Genomic DNA, 19781 nt, shown 5'->3' with positions numbered 1-19781 from the left:
TTTTCAGAGTGTGTGTCTCCAGGAAACAGGGAGAGATTCACTGGTATATCTGGGAAACATTTAGTTTCCTCAAAGCTGTCTGGTGTCATTAGTGATAAGCCACTGTTAGAGCATCTGGCAATATATCTAAGCAATATTCAACTCAATTATCTGAAACTCATCACCACGTTGTTATCTCTTCCACAGAAGTAGTGGGCTCTTCCACAGAAAACTAGGCAGAACTTACCTTGTGTATCCATATTCACAGAAATCTTGGACATGCCATTGTGTTTTTTCTATATCCTAATGTTTTAATTTATTGTTTACTCTCTGCAAACTGGAAGATGCCCAACACAAAGCTTGGGATACTTCCATGGTCGACTCTTCTTCCCAAGTGTCCCCACAAGCTGTCAGGGACCATCAGTGCTGCTCTGGAGCTAAAGGCACTTTAAAGAGCTTTTAGGTTTTTTGGAGCACCAGCTTGCTGAGCCTATAAATACCCAACTGTTCTCAACTCATTTCATTCATGATAACTGAGCTCTGCACAGCCCTTGGCAGCCCATGCAGGGCTTGGTGCTGAGCAGAGAGAACAGACACTTGGAGGAACAAAGCAGGGGCTTCCCAGGAGGAAGGGGTTTAGTGGAGCCTTTTAAACATGGCCCATCCATCTTTGCATCTCTCTGGGTTGTCAGCATTTCCACCCTCCCACATCCATTTTCTCACTGTCCCAGAGCTGCCAGGACTCATTTGCTCTCTGACATCTGTTGCTGGCATGAAAATGGCCCAAGATGCCAAGTGGTGGCACGGGGGTGACATTTCCTGTCAGTCAGTCCATGTCACCCCTCTCTTTTTGAGCTCTCTTCAGAGACCCTCCTTCTCATGACCCTCTGCCTCCTGAAGCATGAAACCCCCTGGAGCCCTGCACACTTTATCCTGGCTGGATCACAGCAGCTTCTCCACTCCCCTCAGAGGAGCAGGATTTACATTTCAGCTGAATGAATAAGGTTTGCAGAGCTGCTCTCTCCTCGTCTCCAGGGCTGTATGTCTGCATCCTGGCTGCCTGCTGCCAGCAGTCAGTCCCAGTGCTGCTCTCCTTCAGAAGGAATTGACACTTCCTTCATCTCACTGCAAAGCTTTGGGGAGGAAAAATGTATGTTAAGTAGATGTCATTGCCTTGATCCATTTTCCAGACCATGGGAAGAAATATAGTGCATTCTGGTAAACATTTTAGAAATAAAAGGAACAAGAATGGGGAAGGAAATATCCAGAGGCAATATTTTTTAAAGTGGCAAGAAAGCAAAGATGGATTTTGCTGCAAGTACAGTGCAGTAGCATAACAGAAAAACACAAAGTGATGTTTAGAGATATGTAGAGATACAGCTATTTTCTTTATGGAGACCAGCTCCACCCCTGCAGTTGCCCTTGTTGGAGGTCTTTGTGAGTGTCCTGCCAGGAGAAGGACAAGCTGTGATAGAAGAGTAAAGTATAGCTGATGCAGAGGAGCTCAGCATGAAGATATTATGAAGGCACCGTCAGTATTTTTGGCATCTCCTGGTCCATCCATAATGAAAACTGGTCTGTATCCAAACAGCTTGGTTCTCTTTGCTGTAGCACCAGAATCCTCAAAAGAGTGGAGGATTAGGAGCCCTCAGTATAAACAGCAATTCATCTCCAAGGGCTCCATCTCATGTCTCTCTTGATTAGTGTGGTTTTATCTGACTGTCAGTAAAAAGGCAAAGAGAAAAATATCCTCCCACTCAGCAAATGCAGTTATAAAATCCTTCCTCATGGTTACAAAGAGGCTGATTTATTCTGTGGATTTATTTGACAGCACCTGTTAGAGACCAAGGAGGTTGTGGAGCTGCAGGGGATTATCCTGATTGCTGTTTGTTCCCAGGAGAGTTTGTTCAGTGCAATCTGAATTAATACTTGAATATTGCAGAACTGCTGAAGGAGCACCTTCAGGGAGGCTCGGGAGTCAGCAGCAAGTCAGGAATGGGCAGTTTCACAGCAGCAGCAGTTAGGGGTGAACTTGCAGGTTTAGAGGCAGTGAGAATGCATGGCTGGAAGTCCAGAGGAGAGCAGGGATGGATCTTAGAATCGTGGAATTGGCGAGGGGAGAAAAGCTCTCAAGAGACCATTGAGGCCAGTCATTCCCCCAGCACTGCCAAGGCCACCACTAACCCATGTCCCCAGGTGCTACATCCACACGGTTTTTAAATCCCTCCAAGGAAGGGAATGCCATCCTTGCCCTGTACCAGGGCTGAACAGCCCTTTCCATGGAGAAATTTTCCCTAATATCCAATCTAAATGTCCTCTGGCACAGACTGAGGCCATTTCCTCTTGTCCTCTCACTTGTCACCTGGGAGAAGAGACCAACCCCCCACCTGGATCCACCCTCCTGTCAGCTCTCAGAAAAGGGACCAAAATTCCCATTAAGAGGGAAGACAGATTCAAGGCAGTCAGGTACATCAATACCATGAGCAGATGGAAAGTCTGAATTTCTTGAAATCCAATTGATTTGGCACTTCTGTGAGTCAGGCTTTTTTTCTCCAAACACATTAAATTGTGGCTTTTCCCACTGTATTCCCAAGACTTGCAGCAAAAAATTAATTGTGGTTACAAAATGTGGATTAATTAAGAACCCTGGGGAGTTGGAAAGGCAAAAAAAAAAGGATGCCAGTATGTCATTGCTCCTTTGTTTCACTTGTTCCCAGTGAGCAGTGCCACCTCCCCAAGGGCAGGATCAGAGGAACAAGAGCTTGGAGCAGAACTCGGGTTCAGGCAGCTGCCTGGAGGAGCTGGGAGAGCCCCTCTCCCCTCAGGGCAACATCCAGGGCCTTGTGGAAATAATTCCATCTGTCTGTTAGGCTGTGAGGTCACAGGGATGGCTTCCACGGCCCTGGAATCATCAGTGGCTTCATCTTCTGTGCTCCTCCATGCTGTTGATTTGGGAGCTCCAAGAATCCCACATTAAATACATATTTAATATGTTTTTCCTTTTGGGACACAAGCAGAGGGTGCTGGCAGTGTCACTGTGTTAGAACAGAGGAAGAAACTGAAAAAGCTTTTCCAAAAGAAAAGTGCAAAGGAGGCCATTAATAACTTGCAGTTTGTTTTTGCTTTGTGGCTGACAAACCTCAAAGGCTGATGTCCCTCCTCGCTCCAGCACACACGGACTGCTCGAGCTGGATGTGCTTTGTGGGAGCCTGGGGATGCTCAGCTGCTTCTAAAGGCAGAGAGAACCATTTTACAGGACTCATATTTCATAAGGTTGGTGCCCAAATTCCTAAATTCCCACAACTGGGAATTCCCACAACAAGCAGAGAGCCACAATTTCCTGCAGATCTACAGGAGGGATTTTCCCAGTCCCCCATGGTGCCTGGAACACATGTGTACCCTTCCACAGGGGATTCCACGTTATCTGTGGAGTGTGTAGAGTGCTCACAGCCCCCAGCTACCCTGGGCAGGGCTGAATTCCTGGGACTGCAGCATCTCCTTCAACTCCAGAAGAGCTGAGGGGACCAGTGCCACGTTTGAGTGACTCACAGGTGGTCTGGATTTCCATCAAATGCAGTCCAACAGAGGAAATTCACTGTTCCTTTGCAGAGCCAGCAAAGTTGTGGTGCCAGCACATCTTTCTCCCACGGAACATAACGACTGGCATCACAAATCACCTTTGACTGATTTTCTATTCCCCCTTAGAGCACTTTGCATGTGGAAATGGGACAGTTCCTGCAAGTGCAGGCGCTGCACCCCCTGTTCTTTCCTGGTTTGCAGTGGCAGGTCTGTAGCTGTTGGCTTTGCAGGCAGCTTTCCCCATCCCAGCCCTTTGTGGAGCAAAGCAGTGGGAGTTTTCCCAAAGTACTCTTCAGCTGGATTCTTCAGGAATGGCCACACAGAGCCCAGGCAGGTGAATTAAGGCTAGAAAATTCAGCTTTTAATTTCCTGTCTTCTGCTGGAACACGAACACTGATTCTGTATTATTTCTCTGCTCCCTTTGAGCACCCATCCTGACCTTCTCAGCTAACATGGAAACAAAATCCCAGTGCAACAGCCAATTAGAAGTGTTAAGCAGGGGGAAAGCTGACTTTGCTGACACCTTGTGCACATCATGTGTTTGAGATGCTGCAATTAGAGGAGCTGAATTATTGATAGGAGCTGAATGTCACTGAAATACCACGAAGGTGTCACTGCCCTGGTGACACTGGCAGAAGGGAAGGGCTTAAACCTACTGCAAATCCCATTGAGGTGGATTTATAGGATATCACATTGCTTAGGAGAGACGTGGCACTGCTCCACAGCTCTTGGAATTTTCTAAATGCCCCAGACTTCTTGCCCAGACACATTATTGCCATCAGCTCATGAGGGATGAGTCAGAACAGGTCATTGTCCCCAAAATCAGGAAAATTCCTTTAGTTAATCTCAGGTGACCTTGTTTTGTGGGGTTGGGCTGAGAACCTCGTTTGAAAGCAGCAGAGATGTTTGAGCTGCCAAATCTTGTGTTTTCCTGGAGGAAGATGGGGAGAGGAAGGGTGACAACCCCTTTGGGGGTCGCAGGAGTCACCCTCTGCTTCAGGCTGGTCCTGATGCATCCCTCTGGTTATGGACACCAAACCTCATCTCAATGTTCTTGAGTGGAATCCTGAAGAATTTTCCATAATCCTGGTGTGATCAATATGTCCAGCATTTTGGGTCACTAGTGGCCTGCTGTGGTTTCTAGGGGCAGACACCTGGATCCCCAAAGCTCTTTCTAGGAACACTCCAATTCAGTGTATCAATCCAGTCTTTATTTTTAGGATCTCTGGTCCTCCATGGCCCAAGACATTATGTCGAAATTATTTCCCAGTGATAATTATATGCACAGTTTATACTGGGTCTTTTAAAATACTGTTTGAACTATTGAATTTAAATAATTTCCACTTGGCTTAGCACTGAAAAATGAGTATTTAATTGTAGCTACCTTATAAATGAGTGGCAGTTGTTGGGGAGACCATCAACAAAAAATAGTCAACAGCAGCTCCACAAACAGCTGAGAAATCAATGGAAGAGCTGTTTCCTTCAGGAGGATGCCTTGGAGTGCATTACTGGCAACAGAGGGACATTTGTGAAGGCACATTTCCCTTGAAACTCTTTCAAGGACTCTTTTACTAATTCAGAATATTAATTCCCAGTTTTGTGCTGCCTGTTGTCACTAATGTACAGCTGGTCTCCATTTGTTCCTTAGACCTTCAGAACTTGATTCTTCCATTTGTTTCCTGGGTTTTCTTGTTATATTCTGTATTTTACTCTTCTCCATCTTTCTCTTGGAATTGCTGAAGGTAAATTGAGCATAAAGCTGGCAGAGATTTTCAGCAATGGATGAATCCAGCAAAAGCCAGTGATTACTCAGAATTTTGAACATTGATCACAAAACATATCAAAGTTTGATGGGAAAAACTCTTGGGAAAAACTCTTGCCTTGGTGTAGAATTGCCTGAGGGTGTCTGAGGGGAACATCCCTCAATTACCACCCCAGAAGTGGTACAATGACTGGATCAATCTGTTGTGGCTGAAAGATGATTGCAGGGAAAAATTACAGTCTGGCTCAAAAATGTCACTGCAATGAAAGGAGAACTTTTACCAGTCAAGTGAGTGTTGAAATTAGAAGAAAAATAAGAATTGAGTGCCTTATTCTGTCCACAAGGACTGTGATTGTGCAAAGGGGTGATGTGAAAGCAGAGCCTCTGAGCCTCAGCAGGATAAGTCTTTCTTTCCTCAATTTGGCTGAGCAGAAATAGAAACATTAAAGAGGAATAATGCAAATGGCATTGTCAGGATTTCCAAAATAAATTCAGCTCTATCAATTTTTCCTCAAATATATTTTTATTGGTTTCTCAAGGACTGCTGGTGCCCAGGATTGCTGCAGGTGCCAAATTCAATTGGTGAATTGAATAAATTTCTTAATAAATCCATTTAAATTGTAGCTTCTGAATTATTGGATGTATTCACTGTCCTCACTTAGACATAGTTTCCTGAGGATCCAAACAGAAGAATTTTGTTCCTATTCTAACTACATTCAGCAGAGCCTGTGTCAAGGTATGAATGTTTTCTGTTTCCTGCTGTGCAATCTGCTCTGTCTCTGGATTTTCCAGCTCCTCTGCCCAGGCAGCATCAGGGCTTTGCCAGAGCTGTCAGAAAACTGTGGGGAAACCCAGGACATTTTCTGCCAGGCTGAGAATTGGGATTGTTCAGCCTGGAGAAGAGAAGGCTCCAGGGAGAGCTCAGAGCCCTTTCCAGGGCCTAAAAGGGCTCCAGGAGAGCTGGGGAGGGACTGGGGACAAGGGATGGAGGGACAGGACACAGGGAATGGCTTCTACTGCCAGAGGGCAGGAATAGATGGGATAGTGGGATGGAATTCTTCCCTGTGAAGGTGGGCAGGCCCTGGCACAGGGTGCCCAGAGAGGCTGTGGCTGCCCCTGGATCCCTGGCAGTGCCCAAGGCCAGGCTGGATGGCGCTGGGAGCAGCCTGGGACAGTGGAAGGTGTTCCTGTCTATGGCAGGGGTGGAATTGGAGCATCTTCATGGTCCCTTGCAGCCCAAACCACTCTGAGATTCTGTGGATGCCCTCTGTCATGCAGGGTGTAGCCAGAGTCAGAATTAAGGCTTTCACTGACATGTGGGAACATCTGTGACCAGAGCAGCATGCCAGCTTGGCAGAGCTGACTGGATTTTGAGATATAGCCTGGCAGAGCTTGGGAGCCCTGCAATCCATCCGCCTGTGCCACCATTTGGGCTGTGTGGCTTCTGAGGCAGCATCCAGAACTGAGGAGTTTTTGGAAAGCAGCAGGAACATCTGAGCTCCTTTCTTTCTGCACCAACAGCTCCCAGACCTGGCAGTTCAGTTCAGAGCAGGGCTGGACTCCAGTGCTTGTCCTGGACATCACATTCACTGTAGCTTTGGGAAAGGGAGAGTGAAAAATAGCAATACCCAGAGGGGCTGAGCTGGCTCTGCCCTTTGATTTCACTCTGTGTGTCACACCCAGGGCAGGTGAGGGCTCTTGGGAGGTGAGCTGTGATTATCCACTAAGCTCCAGAACCTTCAGCTCACTCCAGGAACTCCTTCAGCCCCCATAAAATACCATTTGCTATGAAAACAGACGGTATTAGCCAAAAGGGAATCCTGAAGGATCCCCTCCAAGGTTGTTGCTGCTCCTGCTGAAATAACCAAGCTCTGCAGAGGTGTTTGAACTTAAGGGGATCTTTTACTGTGGAATGAAGTTGCTCTGTGAGCTTGATGGGCTTAAAACACATCAAAGCAGTGAAATTCTCAGGTGTATGAGTGACCTGTGCATTCCCCACCACGTTGCTTGCCTCCACAGTGATTCCCTGTGAATCCATGGGGGGTTTGGTGAGGGGGAGCAGGAGGAAGGACCAGCTGAGCTGCCCTGTCCACAGGGAGCCAAGGGGTGAGGGACACTCAGCTGAGCTCTGGCAGTTCCATAGCCCTGGAGAGCATTTGGAGCCACATGCACTCCCGTGTTGGCTGCTTGGGATGGGTGGAGGAGCTCTTTTTGAAGGACACTGGATGGATCTGAAGGTTCTTGGCTCTGGAGTGAGCAGTGAAGTGTTATCTTGCTGTACCAAGCTTGTCCCTGTGACGTCATTGTTGTGACATCAGTGTTGTGATATCAGTGTTGTGACTGAGTCGTGCCTGTGTCTGAGCCAGTGGAGAGCCAGGATCGTGGGGAATGTCTCCTTTCTCCTTGCCCTTCCTCTGCCCTTCCCTTGGCAGCACCTGCTCCAGGACACACCGAGTTCCTGGTGGTCAAACCAGAGAGAATCCGGGATTCTTAATCCTCTGTATCCAACAGAAACACTGCCCAGGCAGTTTAATCGTCACAACTGATTGTTCTCAGGGACTTTTTTGATACTTTTGGGTGGGTTTGCACTTGAAAACCTTTCCAAACGTGCTGAGTTGACTGGCTGATGGATCCCCTTGGGCAAAGCCATCAGCTTTGTCCTCTGGAGATCCCCAGTGTGGCACTGGAGTCCTGCAGCAGCAGTGCCAGAGGCAGCTGGCTCGTGGCTCCCAGTGAGTCAAAGCAATCATAAAGTCAAATGGTTGACTGATCCCAAATATGTCTGGGGCAAGTGACCTAAACAATCCAAATAAATCCTCCCCACTGCTTTCCTTACAACAAGCAAAAATGTATTTCCTCTGGTGCCAAGCACTCTTCCTTTTGTCCTACATTCCCCCTGCACTTTGTTCTCACAAATATAAATATAGTTCTTTATTTGCCTTTTAAGTTTTTATTGACAATGTTGTAGGTGTTCCCCTCCCATCTCCAGCACCACCTGCCCAGCAGAGGAATTCAGACTTTCAGATTGAAAATGAAAACAGGCTTTAGTGAGCTGGAATTGCTGGGTTTTCCCACCAGGATGGCTTTAAAGAGGCAAGGCAGTTTGTTTGCTGTTCTTTTGCTGGTGGCTCAGTGCAGCACAGAGAGTCCTCCCTCCTCTTACACTTCTCAGAGATTGCTCTGGTCCAGCTTTATGGAATCCTCTCCTCTGCTATCCTAGAGAGAGGAGTGAGCTTCTTTGGAAGAGATTGAGCAGAGCTGCAAGAGGGACAGACTCTCACAAGGTCTCAGCTTTTCTTTCAGCTGTGTGAGCTCCTCAGAATGGCTCATACCCAGCATCTCTCAGGGATCATGGTACTCAGGGAAGAGGAATTCCCTGTTGTTTTAGTGGAAGCTGCTGGATACTGAGGAGTAATGAAAATCAGTCCTTAGAGTGGCAGAGGAAATTTGTTCTCTCTGACTAATGACTCAGTAACAGCAGGCTGATCATTCCCAAGGCAGGGCAGGCAGATGGTGTGACTGGAGAGATTCTGAATGCAGCAATCCAAGAGCCTTCAGCCCCTGCTCCCAGTAACTCCAGTTCCTTCCGGTCTCTGCCCACTTTGCCCTAGGCCATGCTCATTCCTTCCTACAGCCCCCCTGAGTGAGAATTAAAAGGGTTGTACTTCTCCAGAGGACAATGTCCACAGCTCCCAACCCTTCCAGGGTTCATTATTTTAATTAACTAATCTGTTCAAAACATCCAGAGCCCGTTGAGCCATCTGGACAGATTTAAGTCACGTATTTGTATTCCTGATGTGCTGATTAAATCCTTCCGTTTGCTCCAAGCCCTCAGTGCAGCCAAATGTGCCCCTCCAAAGCTGCTTCACACAAACAGCTCAGGGGGTTGGATTTGTGGGGGAAAGGTTGTCTTCAGCTTTAGGAGAGGTGTGCTGGGAACCCTGGTACTGGCACAGCCCTGAATCCCACAGTGGTTTGCGTTGGGAGGGACCTTAAAACCCATCCAGTGCCACGTCCTGCCATGGGCAGGGACACCTTCCACTATCCCAGGTTGCTCCAAGCCCTGTCCAGCCTGGCCTTGGACACCGCCAGGGATGGGGCAGCTGAAGGATTGCTCTGGCACCGGGCAGAAGCAAGCAGGAGATGAGCAGAGGGCCCAGGGTTGGGGTCTTTACAGGGCTCTGTGAAAAGCTCTTGCCATCATCATCCCTTCCTGGATGACATCTCAGGGGGTGTCATCCCTGTGTCTGAGAAGCAAGAATCCTGGGACTGAGGTTATGGGTATTCCCTGCCGTGGAAATTTCCTACTTACCAGCAAGGTTGGGGAAAATAAAAGGACAAGACTGCTCTCTGGCTGGGTCAGGAAGGTTTAAACTGCTAAAAATGGGATTTACCAGCGAGGCTGAAGTATCTGGGGATGCTGTTGGTACAGCAAGCACTTGGGACACCTGGAATGGGAAAGGAATTTCAGCCTCTCCAGCCGCGTGGCCTTTAGCATCAAGAACAATCACATGCAGAGGCGATTTCCTCTCCTCCTGTGCCCTGATTGGAAGGAAACTCTCCAACATCCACCTCAGAAGGAGTTATCTTGTAGTGGAATTCATTTTACAATAAAACTGTCTGGGTTTTTACACATACTGTTGACCTTTATTTGGTATATGAACCCATAACTCCTAGTTTTATACAGGGCAAGATGGATCAGTGCAGCTTCCAGCTGAGAATTTCAGTGAGGTTTAATGACTCTGCCTTAATTTAAGTAAGGTAATCTTGGCTTTTACAGGGAGCTGAGGCACCTGGAGGACACCTTTTGCAAGAGCAGGCAACTGAACAAAGAGAACTCTCCTGCCTGGGTATCTCTTCCCATGGCAGAGCTCCTCCTTTACCCTCTTGGCACCCAAGATTTGGGGGGTGGTACTCAGCCAGGCCCAGGCTTTTAAACCTCTCAGAGGAAAAGTCATCCAGCACCAGAGTGTACCCCAAACACTGCAGCCACTTCAGGCTGGTCAATGGACACTTACCCAGTGGTGATTCCACCACTCCTGGAAACATTCAAAAAACATGTGAATGTGGCACTTCAGTACATGGGTTAGTGGTGGCCTTGGCATGATGGACTTGATGACCATAAACATCTTTTCCAACCTTAACAATTCCATGATTCTGTAATTTTTTCCAACTTCATTCTTTCCATCTGTCAGAGCCAAACCCAAGTCTCTTGGTGGTGGTGGCTGTTGGGATTAAGGACTTGGCTGAGCTGTGGGTTCCCCCCCTCACAAGATTCTTGTTCCCTGCAGGTAAATGGCCACCTGGACTACATGAAGCAGATGGACACGATCCTAAAAGCCGTGGGCATTAAAACCAAGGAATGCCAGCTGGAAGAGAAGGGCAGTGGCAGTCTTTTTTCCCCTCAAGCCAAGAAATCCCAGCGGGCAGCTGGCAGCGAGGCTCAAGGAGAGCAAAACACTAGGAAAGAGGAGGATGAGGCTGGGAGTGAGGCTCTCCCAGCTGGCTGTGCTCACCAACAGAATTCATCCAGCTCTGCCTTGGGAGAGCCCTCACCTCCCTGCCCAGACTGCTCACACAGCACAGACAGCAAGGACCAGGCAGTGGGGAAGGGAGCAAATTAGGGCAGAGCTGCTCAGCCAGCACAAAAACCGCTGTCAGCACATCTGTGGCACTGGGATTCCCAGAGGATGGAGCTGGCGGAGCTGCAGCTGCAGTTTCCAGCTCCTCCGGAGAAAAGTGTGGCACTGGCGTGGCACTGGATCAAAGCATGGAGCAGCCTCCCACAGCACATCCCCGAGGCGAGAGAGGGCTGATTCCTACCCGAGTCTGCACTGCTTCTCCGGAATCTGAGACAGATCCCATCCAAATCCTTGCAGGAAGCAGCTGCACCCCTCAGCACCGTGTCCCTGCTGTGACTGGGGGAAGCAGGTGGCTCTGAGGGGATTTTAAACATTTCACAAGGAAGACTTCATTATTAGGAAATTAAAACCATTTCTCCACTGGAGATGAGTTTGGTTTGAGGATCTTGGCTGTGTTCCAGGCTCTACCTGCCCCACGCTGGACGGATCCAGATCCACTCTCCAGCTCTGCTGACCAGGAGGGGAAAGGCTTGGGCTGCCAGGCTTCCTTCTCTGCCTGCTGCAGGTTTGCTGCCAGGGCACGGGCACTTTCCCATCTCCAAGACGGTTTCCCTGTCTCCAGGCTGAGCTTGGTGGGTGCTGGAGGCCCTATTCCTGTTAGAAACATGTTTGGGACCCTGGGGGAAAGCATCAGGAAAACCAAGGGAGTTTTGGATGGTTTATGAAAATTCCTCCCAAGTTCTCCAAGCCAGCAACCCACGGAGGCTTTCCTTTTGTGTCCCACAGACATCTCAAGCCTTAAAAGCTCCATCCAGCATCCAGACACATTTTTAATTGGCTTAGAACAACACCAATACTTGGCACAGGATAAACATGGAGCTGTTTGATTTCTACCTCCTTCCATAAAAGTGAGTTGGCTCCACTCTCTTCATCCCCACTCTCAGAGCAGAGGGAAGGACCTGGCTCTACATCCCCTGTCAGCACAGCTCCAGAGCCCTGTGGGAGTGATCCACACCTTCCATAAAAGCCCTTTTTCTGGCCAGTTTTGCTGCTGAGCCTAGGCACGTGCATCAGGCAGGATGTGGCAGGAGGGCAACCCCCCTCTGGGGTTTTATGTTTTGCCACAAGGGAGGGTTCAAACTCTCCCACCCCCATCTGGGGGGTGCTGTTTACTCATGAGAGGGAAAGTACTGGGATTGCACCTTCCAATTTTGGTTCAAACGGGGTTCTCTCCCTCCTCCTCCCCACTGACTCAGTGGCCATGTTAATCTCCCCTCCCATTCCCAGCTTCCTGCAAACCTTACCTGCAGATCATTCCTCATGGAGTCAGACACGGCTGGGTTTGGGGGTGATGCTGTAACTCAGCAAAGCATGGTGGTTTGGATACAGGGCCTGGCAATTCCTCTCCCTAAATCCAGCATCCCAGGTGGCTCAGACCTGCCCAGCTCTGACCTGGAGTGGTGGCTCACTGCAGAGACGGGAGGGACTGGCTGTGGGATGCCACAGAGATGGGGCTGTTCAGCCAGCTGCTGTTGGGGCTGTTGGCTGCCGGGTTGGGATGGGATTCCTCTGCTCATCCAAGGGTTTGTCCACAAGCAAACACCTAATTACACAGAACTGCCTGCATGAGACAGGAAGGAATTATTGCTTTTGAACATTTGGCTTGAAGAGGTGACTCTCCCTCTCTCTCTGTCCATCTCCCAAGGCTGATTTGGTACCTAACAAACTCCAGACTCCACAGGAACTTTTTCTGCTCCTTTTTAACTCGGGCTGTAGTCCAAGCTTGTATTTATATAAAGCCATTGTGGGAAGATGCACGTCTTGATCTGGGTGCTCAACACCAGCCCCAAGCTCCATCTGTGGCAAAATTGAACAGTTTGAGGTTTGAGCCTGTGCTCGGCCCTCAGCGTGTCCCGGTCATTCATCCCTGGCTCCCAAGGGATTTGTGGGAAAGAAATGCTGGGTTGGTCATACAAACTCCAGTTCAGTTCTGGAACATCCGTGGGCAACATGGAAAGAAAACTGAAAGTGGCCTGGCGTGTGGCTGCTTCTTCCAGCATCCTGTATCCAGGGATGCTCTGTGTCCATTTGAGTGTCAGGGAGTTCCAGGAGAACAGTCATGGAATTAGGCAGAAGGCTTGAAGTGAAGGGTCCAGGGAGGGCACAGCGGCCAACTGCCAGCCCAAAGGCACTTGAGAAAGAATTTACTAAAATAATTTCTTTTATTGACTTTTTGAAGTGCCCACTTGTCACATTTACTCAGTGTTCCCTCTGCTTATGGCTCTGGGGAGGGGGCTGGCATTGTCATTTCAAATACAATTTTCCTTTAGATTCTTATCTGAAGGAGGGGGGGAAAGTATATTTTCTAACTGCATCATCGAGGATGTGATGGATTGTTGGAGGGAAGTGAGATGGTCCTGTGCCAGGAGTGGGAAGCTGTGGGATGGAGCCTGTGGGAGGAGCTGATCCCATTACTACTGCGAGACACGCATGGAGCCACCGCGAGTCGCACCCCACACCCCCACTGAACATCCAAAAATTAGTGTTGGACATTCTGCACCAAATTCAGCCCCCACAGTGCAGCTCTGCGTGACAAGCCACAGCGGTGCCGCTGAGCTGGAGTGCACTGTGTGACAGGAACCTGAGACAGACACGACTCCAGGGAGGAGATCCAGCCCCAGCTCCAGGAAGATGTGATGTTCCGGGGGCTGAAGCAGCCCCAAACCTCAGTGTTCCTGCTGAAGCAGCTCCAAACCTCTTGCCCATGAGCCACAGGATGTTTTTCCACCATTCCCCCCAGTGCACTTGGAGGAGATCTGCTGAGCTCTGTGTGTGCAAAGCCAAGTCTTGGCTTGAGATTAGAGAGACACAGAGTCTGGAATCCAAGGTTCAGACTCACCAGAGATGGAAAGGCCACGGGAAGGGTTAAGGGATGGTGATGGTGAGCACAGGAGGGATGAAAGAGAGAGAGACAAAGCAGGTTAATTCAGCAGCCACACCTGGCTTTGCACGGTTTGATCCTCCTTGTGATAGTGCCGGGGCCACCATCCCCTCCGTGAGCTGCACCGTGTGCTGGAACTGGGAACGGGGAGACGGCTTGTGGCAAATCATCTCCCAGAGGGTTTGTGTTGGGCTCTGGGGATCGTTCCCAGCACACAGAGCTCTGTGTGCCCACTCAGGCCACGGGGGTGCCGAGCTGCAGCTCCGTGTCCGGGGGCTCCGCATCCCAAAGGCTGACGGAACGAGCGCCGGGGCCTCGCGGCGCCGGGAGCAGCCTGGGCTCACTCCCCGGTGCCCCGGAGTCGATGGAGTCGGTCTCAGCCTGCAGGGTAAGGACGTTCTTGAGGGAGGTGGCAGCGCGGGGCCCGCTGTTGGAATTCCTCATGGACAGGGAGATGGCGCTGGGCCGGGGCTCCGCGGAGCGCCGGCAGCAGGGCAGGAATTTGCCCATGGCCCTCTTGAAGTCCCTCATGAAGAGCGGGTAGATGATGGGGTTCATGGTGCTGTTGCAGTAGCCCAGCCAGGTGAGCACATCGAAGAATCCGGCCGGGACGCAGTCACAAACTGCCTGGGGGGACACAGCAGAGATCAGCAGCTTCCCACCTCAGCCCCAACCCAGAGGGGTTTCCCAGGCACACCAACATTCCCCTTTCAAAGGAAACCTTCAAATCGCTTTTGAAGGGTTTTTTTCCTTCCTATTGCTCCCTGGGAAATTGCATCCTTGGTGCTGGAGGTCCAGCAAGACCTTCCAGTGCCTCCAATTGAACCCAGCTGGATTCCAAAGGGAAAACTTCTGGAAACCCGACATAAAGCCCCACAGGCTCTTACCTGAGCTACATTGGTGACGAAGAAGGGCAGCCAGGCCACAAAGAACATGCCCAGGAGGATTCCCAGGGTCAGGCTGGCCTTCAGAGCCTTCTTGCTGTGCTTGTTGGTAAACCTCCTGCTCTCACTGCTGGCCAGGGGCTGGCTCGGGGCACGTGAGACCTGTGACCAGAGACAGGGAGTGGTGGGCAACTCTCCCTGGCACCAGCACTGGCCTCTGCTCAAGAAAAGTGGCATTTGGTGCTCCAGATCCTGCAAAAACCCTGCCAGTAATTCCCTTCTCCGCGGGGCAGTAGCTGGGCACACACCGTGAGCCCTGAAGCACAAATTAGGAAGGGGAAGCAGTAGAAACCCTCAACACTGAGGGTATGATTTTATTTACTGTAAAATAGCGTGTTTGTCATATGGGCTGCTCTTTAGAGAATAACTCAGCTCAGTCCATGTGAGGATAAAGCCTACCCTAAACAGGCAGCTCCAGCTGCTGATTACAGCAGCAAAGTAATTATGGTTTTTAAAGGAGGACATGAAACATTCAGCCTCCAAACACCATAACCCAGCCCTCCATCCCTTCCTGCAATCTAAAATTAAGTAATTATCTCAGCCCTCCCCTGTAATTAAATGATGCCGAGTTGCAACTCAGCTTCCGGCCCAGAAAGAGAACAAAAATCTCTAAAATTAGATAAGATGAAAAAGGTTAAAAGATGAATCTGAGGGTTCCTGTCTGAAACCTTGTTCCTCAGCCAATGTGGGTGTTCAAGGAACCTTTTGGGCCTCAGCTGAATGACGGGGGGATGGATGCTGCTCTTGCACGGCACAGGAAAGCCCTGAACATCCCCTGACTCTGTGGAGTCCAAAAACCTGGCATCCTGTGAGAAAACAAACACTTTATGATATTGTGTGTTTATTCTTTAATTCTCCTTTTCCTTTTGACCGTCTGGTGCAGCTTATCACGTGTGGGAGAGCTGGCCGGAGTCCTGGCTCTGCTCTCTTGGAGAGAATAAACTCAATCAAGGTATTTAAAGGCAATTAAGTTTGCCTTTTCCCTGTAGGATATGAGGTCAATAAAGCCTATTACAGGGAATTAAAGCTGTTAGATTTAGTGGCAATTACCTTCTCCTGGAGAAATACAAACAAGTGCAGCCACGTTTTTGTTATAAAACCCACACACTCCGGTTCCACCGGCGAGCACACGAGGAGGGGTTTGGCAGCTCCTGTTATAGAGCAGGTAACAAAAATAGAAGCTTCTGTTCAAAATAAGGTGCTCTCGGGAATCTGGCATTTGCTATTAGTTAAAATCCTTCTCCCCCGTATGTCTCACACCCACCACGGCCAAGATTTATGAGTGGAAAGTCAGATAAGATTAAACCCCTCGGGGATGACGCCAGCCAAGAGAGGGGGGAAACTGCGTTTATTTTGCACTGCTGAGCATTTTTGCCTGAATCTTATTTATTTCTCTGCTTCTGCTCATGCTGTTTCTGTGCTCATGAGCAGCTTCAGAGCTCTTCATTGCTGGGATGAGGAATGGGGCACCTCAGAGGATGTCAGGGAGGTGGATGTTGCCCAAAATCTCCCTCCCTGCAGTTGTCAAAGCTGCCTCCAACCCCAAGGCCATCCAGGAGGCAGAAACAGCCCAGGCACCCAAATTGTGGGGTCTGCCAAAGCAACATCCCTGTGGGCACCTTACCTGTGGCACGGCCTCGTCGGTGGCGGCCACGTTGGAGGCCAGGGAGGCCACCTGCACGGCCTGCTTGCGCGCTGCCAGCAGGATGCGGCAGTAGGTGAAGGAGATGGCGGCGGACGGCAGGAAGAAGGTGAGGCAGGAGGCCACCAGGGCGTAGGGCAGACTGACCAGCAGCCGGCACTGGTCCTCGTCCCCCCGGCCGGTGACGTTCAGGGGCCGCACCTCAAACTCCAGCTCGTGCCACCCCATCTTGATGGGCAGGAAGGAGGCCAGCGCGGCCAAGGTCCAGGTGGCCAGGATGAGCGCCAGCGCCCTGCAGGATGTCATGCGCAGCTTGTACCGGAGCGGGGACGTGATGAGCAGGTACCGGTCCAGGCTGATGACGCACAGGTTGAGGATGGAGGCGCTGCAGCACATGACGTCGAAGGAGGCCCAGAGGGAGCAGAAGTCCCCCCGCAGCACCCAGCGGCCGTAGAGCTGGTTGAGCATGGCCGGGGGCATCACCACCAGCCCCACCATCAGGTCCGACATGAAGAGGGACACCAGGAAGTAGTTGGAGGTGTTGCGGAGGGAGCGCTGGGTGACGATGAGGAGGATGAGTAGGAAGTTGCCCGCCGTGGTCAGCAGGATGATGAAGCAGAGGAAGGCAGCCACCCAGCTGCTGCCCACGAGCAGGGAGTGCTCCCCCAGCACGCTGGCATTGGGGGCCCCCAGGTCCCCCTCCATGCGGAGCCGGGGGCAGGGCTGGCTCTGGGCTGGGGACCTTCTCCAGCGTGGCCTGTGCTACGTGATCATCACCGGGGCTGGGGAAGGACGATCATCCCTCTCCGCTCTGTGTCTGTCCTTCCTTCTCCTCTCCTCCTCCTCTCCCTCTCTTCCCCCTCTGTCTCTCTTCACTGGCACTCAGGGCAGGGTGACATTCCCAGGAGCCGATCAGCAGGACCAAGGTTCCCTCCCCATTACTCACAGCAGTTCCTGTAAATCCCCCTGCTCTGGGATGTCCCTGGATGCTGCTTCTGGATGCTGGGGACGAGCTGGAAGGCAGGGCTCCCAAGATGCCAGGGATGGCAGGATGCTCTGGATACCCTGATGCTCTGGATGCACTGGACCAAGGAATAACACAACACCGAGATGCTCTGGATGCTCTGCACTTCAGATGCTGGGGATGCTCTGCGTCCCAGGATATCCCAGATGCCAGGGCTGCTCTGTACCCAGGATACCCTGGACGCTGGAGATGCTCTGGACTCCAGGATGCTCCAAATGCTGGGGATGCTCCGGCCCCCCGAGGCTCAGCTCCCGACCCCCAGCTGAGCTGGGCTCCCTGCAGAGCTCTGTCCCCAGGGTCCCGGAGCTCCCTCGCTGCTGCAGCTGCTGCAGCCGGAGCCGTCAGAGCAGCAGAGCAGCCTCAGGCGAGGACCGGGATGCTCCCAGCCAAGCCCGCCCGGGAGGAGGAAGATCCGGAGTGTGGAAGGGATCTCTCTCGCGGCAGAGGAGTGTCCGGCCCACAGGGAGGGGTGGGAGTGGTTGTGTGCAGGTGCCAGCCCGACTTTCACCTGCTGCTGTGGATGCACACAAAGGATGCAGAAATGCCGATCGAGGAGGTGGGGCCGGGGGAGAGAGGAGGAGATGAAATGAAGCTCTAATGAAAAAGGGATCTGGGCTAAACTCCACAAAGTGGCAGCTAGAGAGTTCCTGTTTCTGCCTTAAAGAGACAGCCCCGTGCTCTGCCATCCCTGCCATGTGTGCCAGCGCTGGAGCCCTGGCTGGAGGCACCTGGGCCAGCAGGTCAGTGGCCAAACCCGGCTGGCATCTCCGAGTTCCAGGGTCCATCCTCCACACTGGGCAATACAAAGCAAAATTTTGCAAAGTCAAATAAAAAAACAACAAACAGCTGCGCACAACAGCCCTCAGGCAGCAGCCAGAGGACTCGCTGGCTGATATTCCAGCAATCTGCAGCCAGGGATGGAGGAGCAGAGACAAGGGAGAGCCTGGCCCCTCTGCTCCTGGGTTATTTGGACTGACTCGGGGCAGCCCAGCCTCCTGCCTGAGGGGCAATCCTGGATGGCCCCACAGCACCTGCCCTTTAGCAAGAGGGAGGCAACAACGGAGAGGAGCCAGCTCAGAAAACCCTTCTGAGTCTCTGTGTGCTTCTGGGAATTCCACACTTCCACCTCCACACTCAGGGCAAACACCTCAGGGTGCTGGGCAGGGACTGCTTGGGGTTTTTTAATTACCCAGCTGCCCGAAAGGTGGGGTTTTCCCAACAAATGGCTGTGATTTGTGCCGGGAGAGACCAGGACTGAGGGCAGTGACTCCAGCACAGACCAGGGCTGAGGGTGTGCTCCTGGCACCCACTCTGTGCTCCAGGGCCATGCCCTGCCGGCTGCTGCCCGTTCCTCCCCAGGTGCCCACTAAAGCTTTCCTTAACACGCCTCCCTGGGCAGTTGTGCTGCAGATGTGTGGGTGAGAGCCAACTGTGCACACCACACCCCCAGCCACCCACCCCGGGACAGAAATCAGCTCTTTACCACGTCCTGCTTTTCCAACCACCTTTCCAACACATTTGTTGTGCTTTTCCCAGTGCCTGAATGGGCATTCCAGGCCTGGAAACCATCTGTGAGCAAGGCACGGGGAGGTGGAAGGCAGGGACCCAGCCCAAACACACACAGTTATCCCCTCAGGATCTCTGTGTCAGGCTGCCACTGGGAAACAGCTGCTGCCACTTGTGCCAGGACAGGCTCTGCCCTCCCTCTGCTTCCCCAGGACCCTGTCCTTGGATGCTCCCAGCCAAACCTCCTCGGCCACCTTAGTGTCACAGCGTGCTGGCAGCAGTCCCAGGGCAGCACGCACGTGCGAGGCTCTGATTGCAGCAGGAGGTTTCCTTAGAAAAGCCTTTGCCCCAGGAAACCCTCACCTCCCATCTGTGCTGGGAGCAGAGAGGAACCCCACCCTGAGCCCCCCCTGAGCAGCCTCCCCAGCCAGGGTGAGGGAAGGCAGCAGCACAGATTTTTCCCAGCTGGATGCGCAGTGAGGAAGTGATCCCACAGTGCAAAGCCAGCCTTCCTTCTCAGCCCTGCTGCACACCAGGAACGTCTCAGATTGCCAGAGCTTTTGCTTCTGAGGAGGAGATTGGATCAGAATCATGGAGTTGTGGAATGGTTTGGGTGTGGAGGGGCCTAAAAGCTCATTCCACTCCCAACTCCTGCCATGGCAGGGACACCTTCCACTACCCCAGGTTGCTCCAAGCCTCACCCAGCCTGGCCTTGGGCACTGCCAGGGATCCAGGGGCAGCCACAGCTTCTCTGGGCAGCCTCTTCCCAACATCCCCAGCACATCCTCCACGCATGGGAGATTTTGTACACTTGATTTAGGT

At 51.5% G+C, this 19781-nt stretch overlaps 2 protein-coding genes across 9 annotated transcripts in view; one reads left to right on the top strand and one right to left on the bottom strand.

Moving 5' to 3' along the window:
- Nucleotides 1-12195, top strand: part of TMCO4 (transmembrane and coiled-coil domains 4) — a 39057-nt gene extending 26862 nt beyond the window's left edge. For 5 of the 6 annotated variants that reach the window (XM_038159842.1, XM_038159839.1, XM_038159840.1 and 2 more), the window contains one exon: nucleotides 10612-12195. In XM_038159842.1, the coding sequence (XP_038015770.1) occupies nucleotides 10612-10944 (333 nt within the window). In that variant the 3' untranslated portion in view covers nucleotides 10945-12195. The remainder of the gene's footprint in view (nucleotides 1-10611) is intronic. The other variant, XM_038159836.1, reaches the window with a different exon arrangement.
- Nucleotides 1-19230, bottom strand: part of HTR6 (5-hydroxytryptamine receptor 6) — a 38477-nt gene extending 19247 nt beyond the window's left edge. The window contains exons 1-4 of one of the 3 annotated variants that reach the window (XM_038159843.1): nucleotides 16412-19230; nucleotides 14731-14889; nucleotides 12207-14470; nucleotides 227-10545 (exon numbers count right to left, since the gene is read on the bottom strand). In XM_038159843.1, the coding sequence (XP_038015771.1) occupies nucleotides 14078-14470; nucleotides 14731-14889; nucleotides 16412-17134 (1275 nt within the window). In that variant the 5' untranslated portion in view covers nucleotides 17135-19230 and the 3' untranslated portion in view covers nucleotides 227-10545; nucleotides 12207-14077. Of the gene's footprint in view, nucleotides 1-226; nucleotides 10546-11445; nucleotides 11580-12206; nucleotides 14471-14730; nucleotides 14890-16411 lie in introns of those variants that run through there. The other 2 variants (XM_038159844.1, XM_038159845.1) reach the window with 2 other exon arrangements.
- Between the last annotated feature and the right edge of the window lie 551 nt (nucleotides 19231-19781).

This window comes from Motacilla alba, chromosome 21 (assembly GCF_015832195.1).
Source record: "Motacilla alba alba isolate MOTALB_02 chromosome 21, Motacilla_alba_V1.0_pri, whole genome shotgun sequence".
In the NCBI taxonomy this organism is placed as follows: Eukaryota; Metazoa; Chordata; class Aves; order Passeriformes; family Motacillidae; genus Motacilla; species Motacilla alba.
This window is presented reverse-complemented; position numbering and strand designations above follow the sequence as displayed.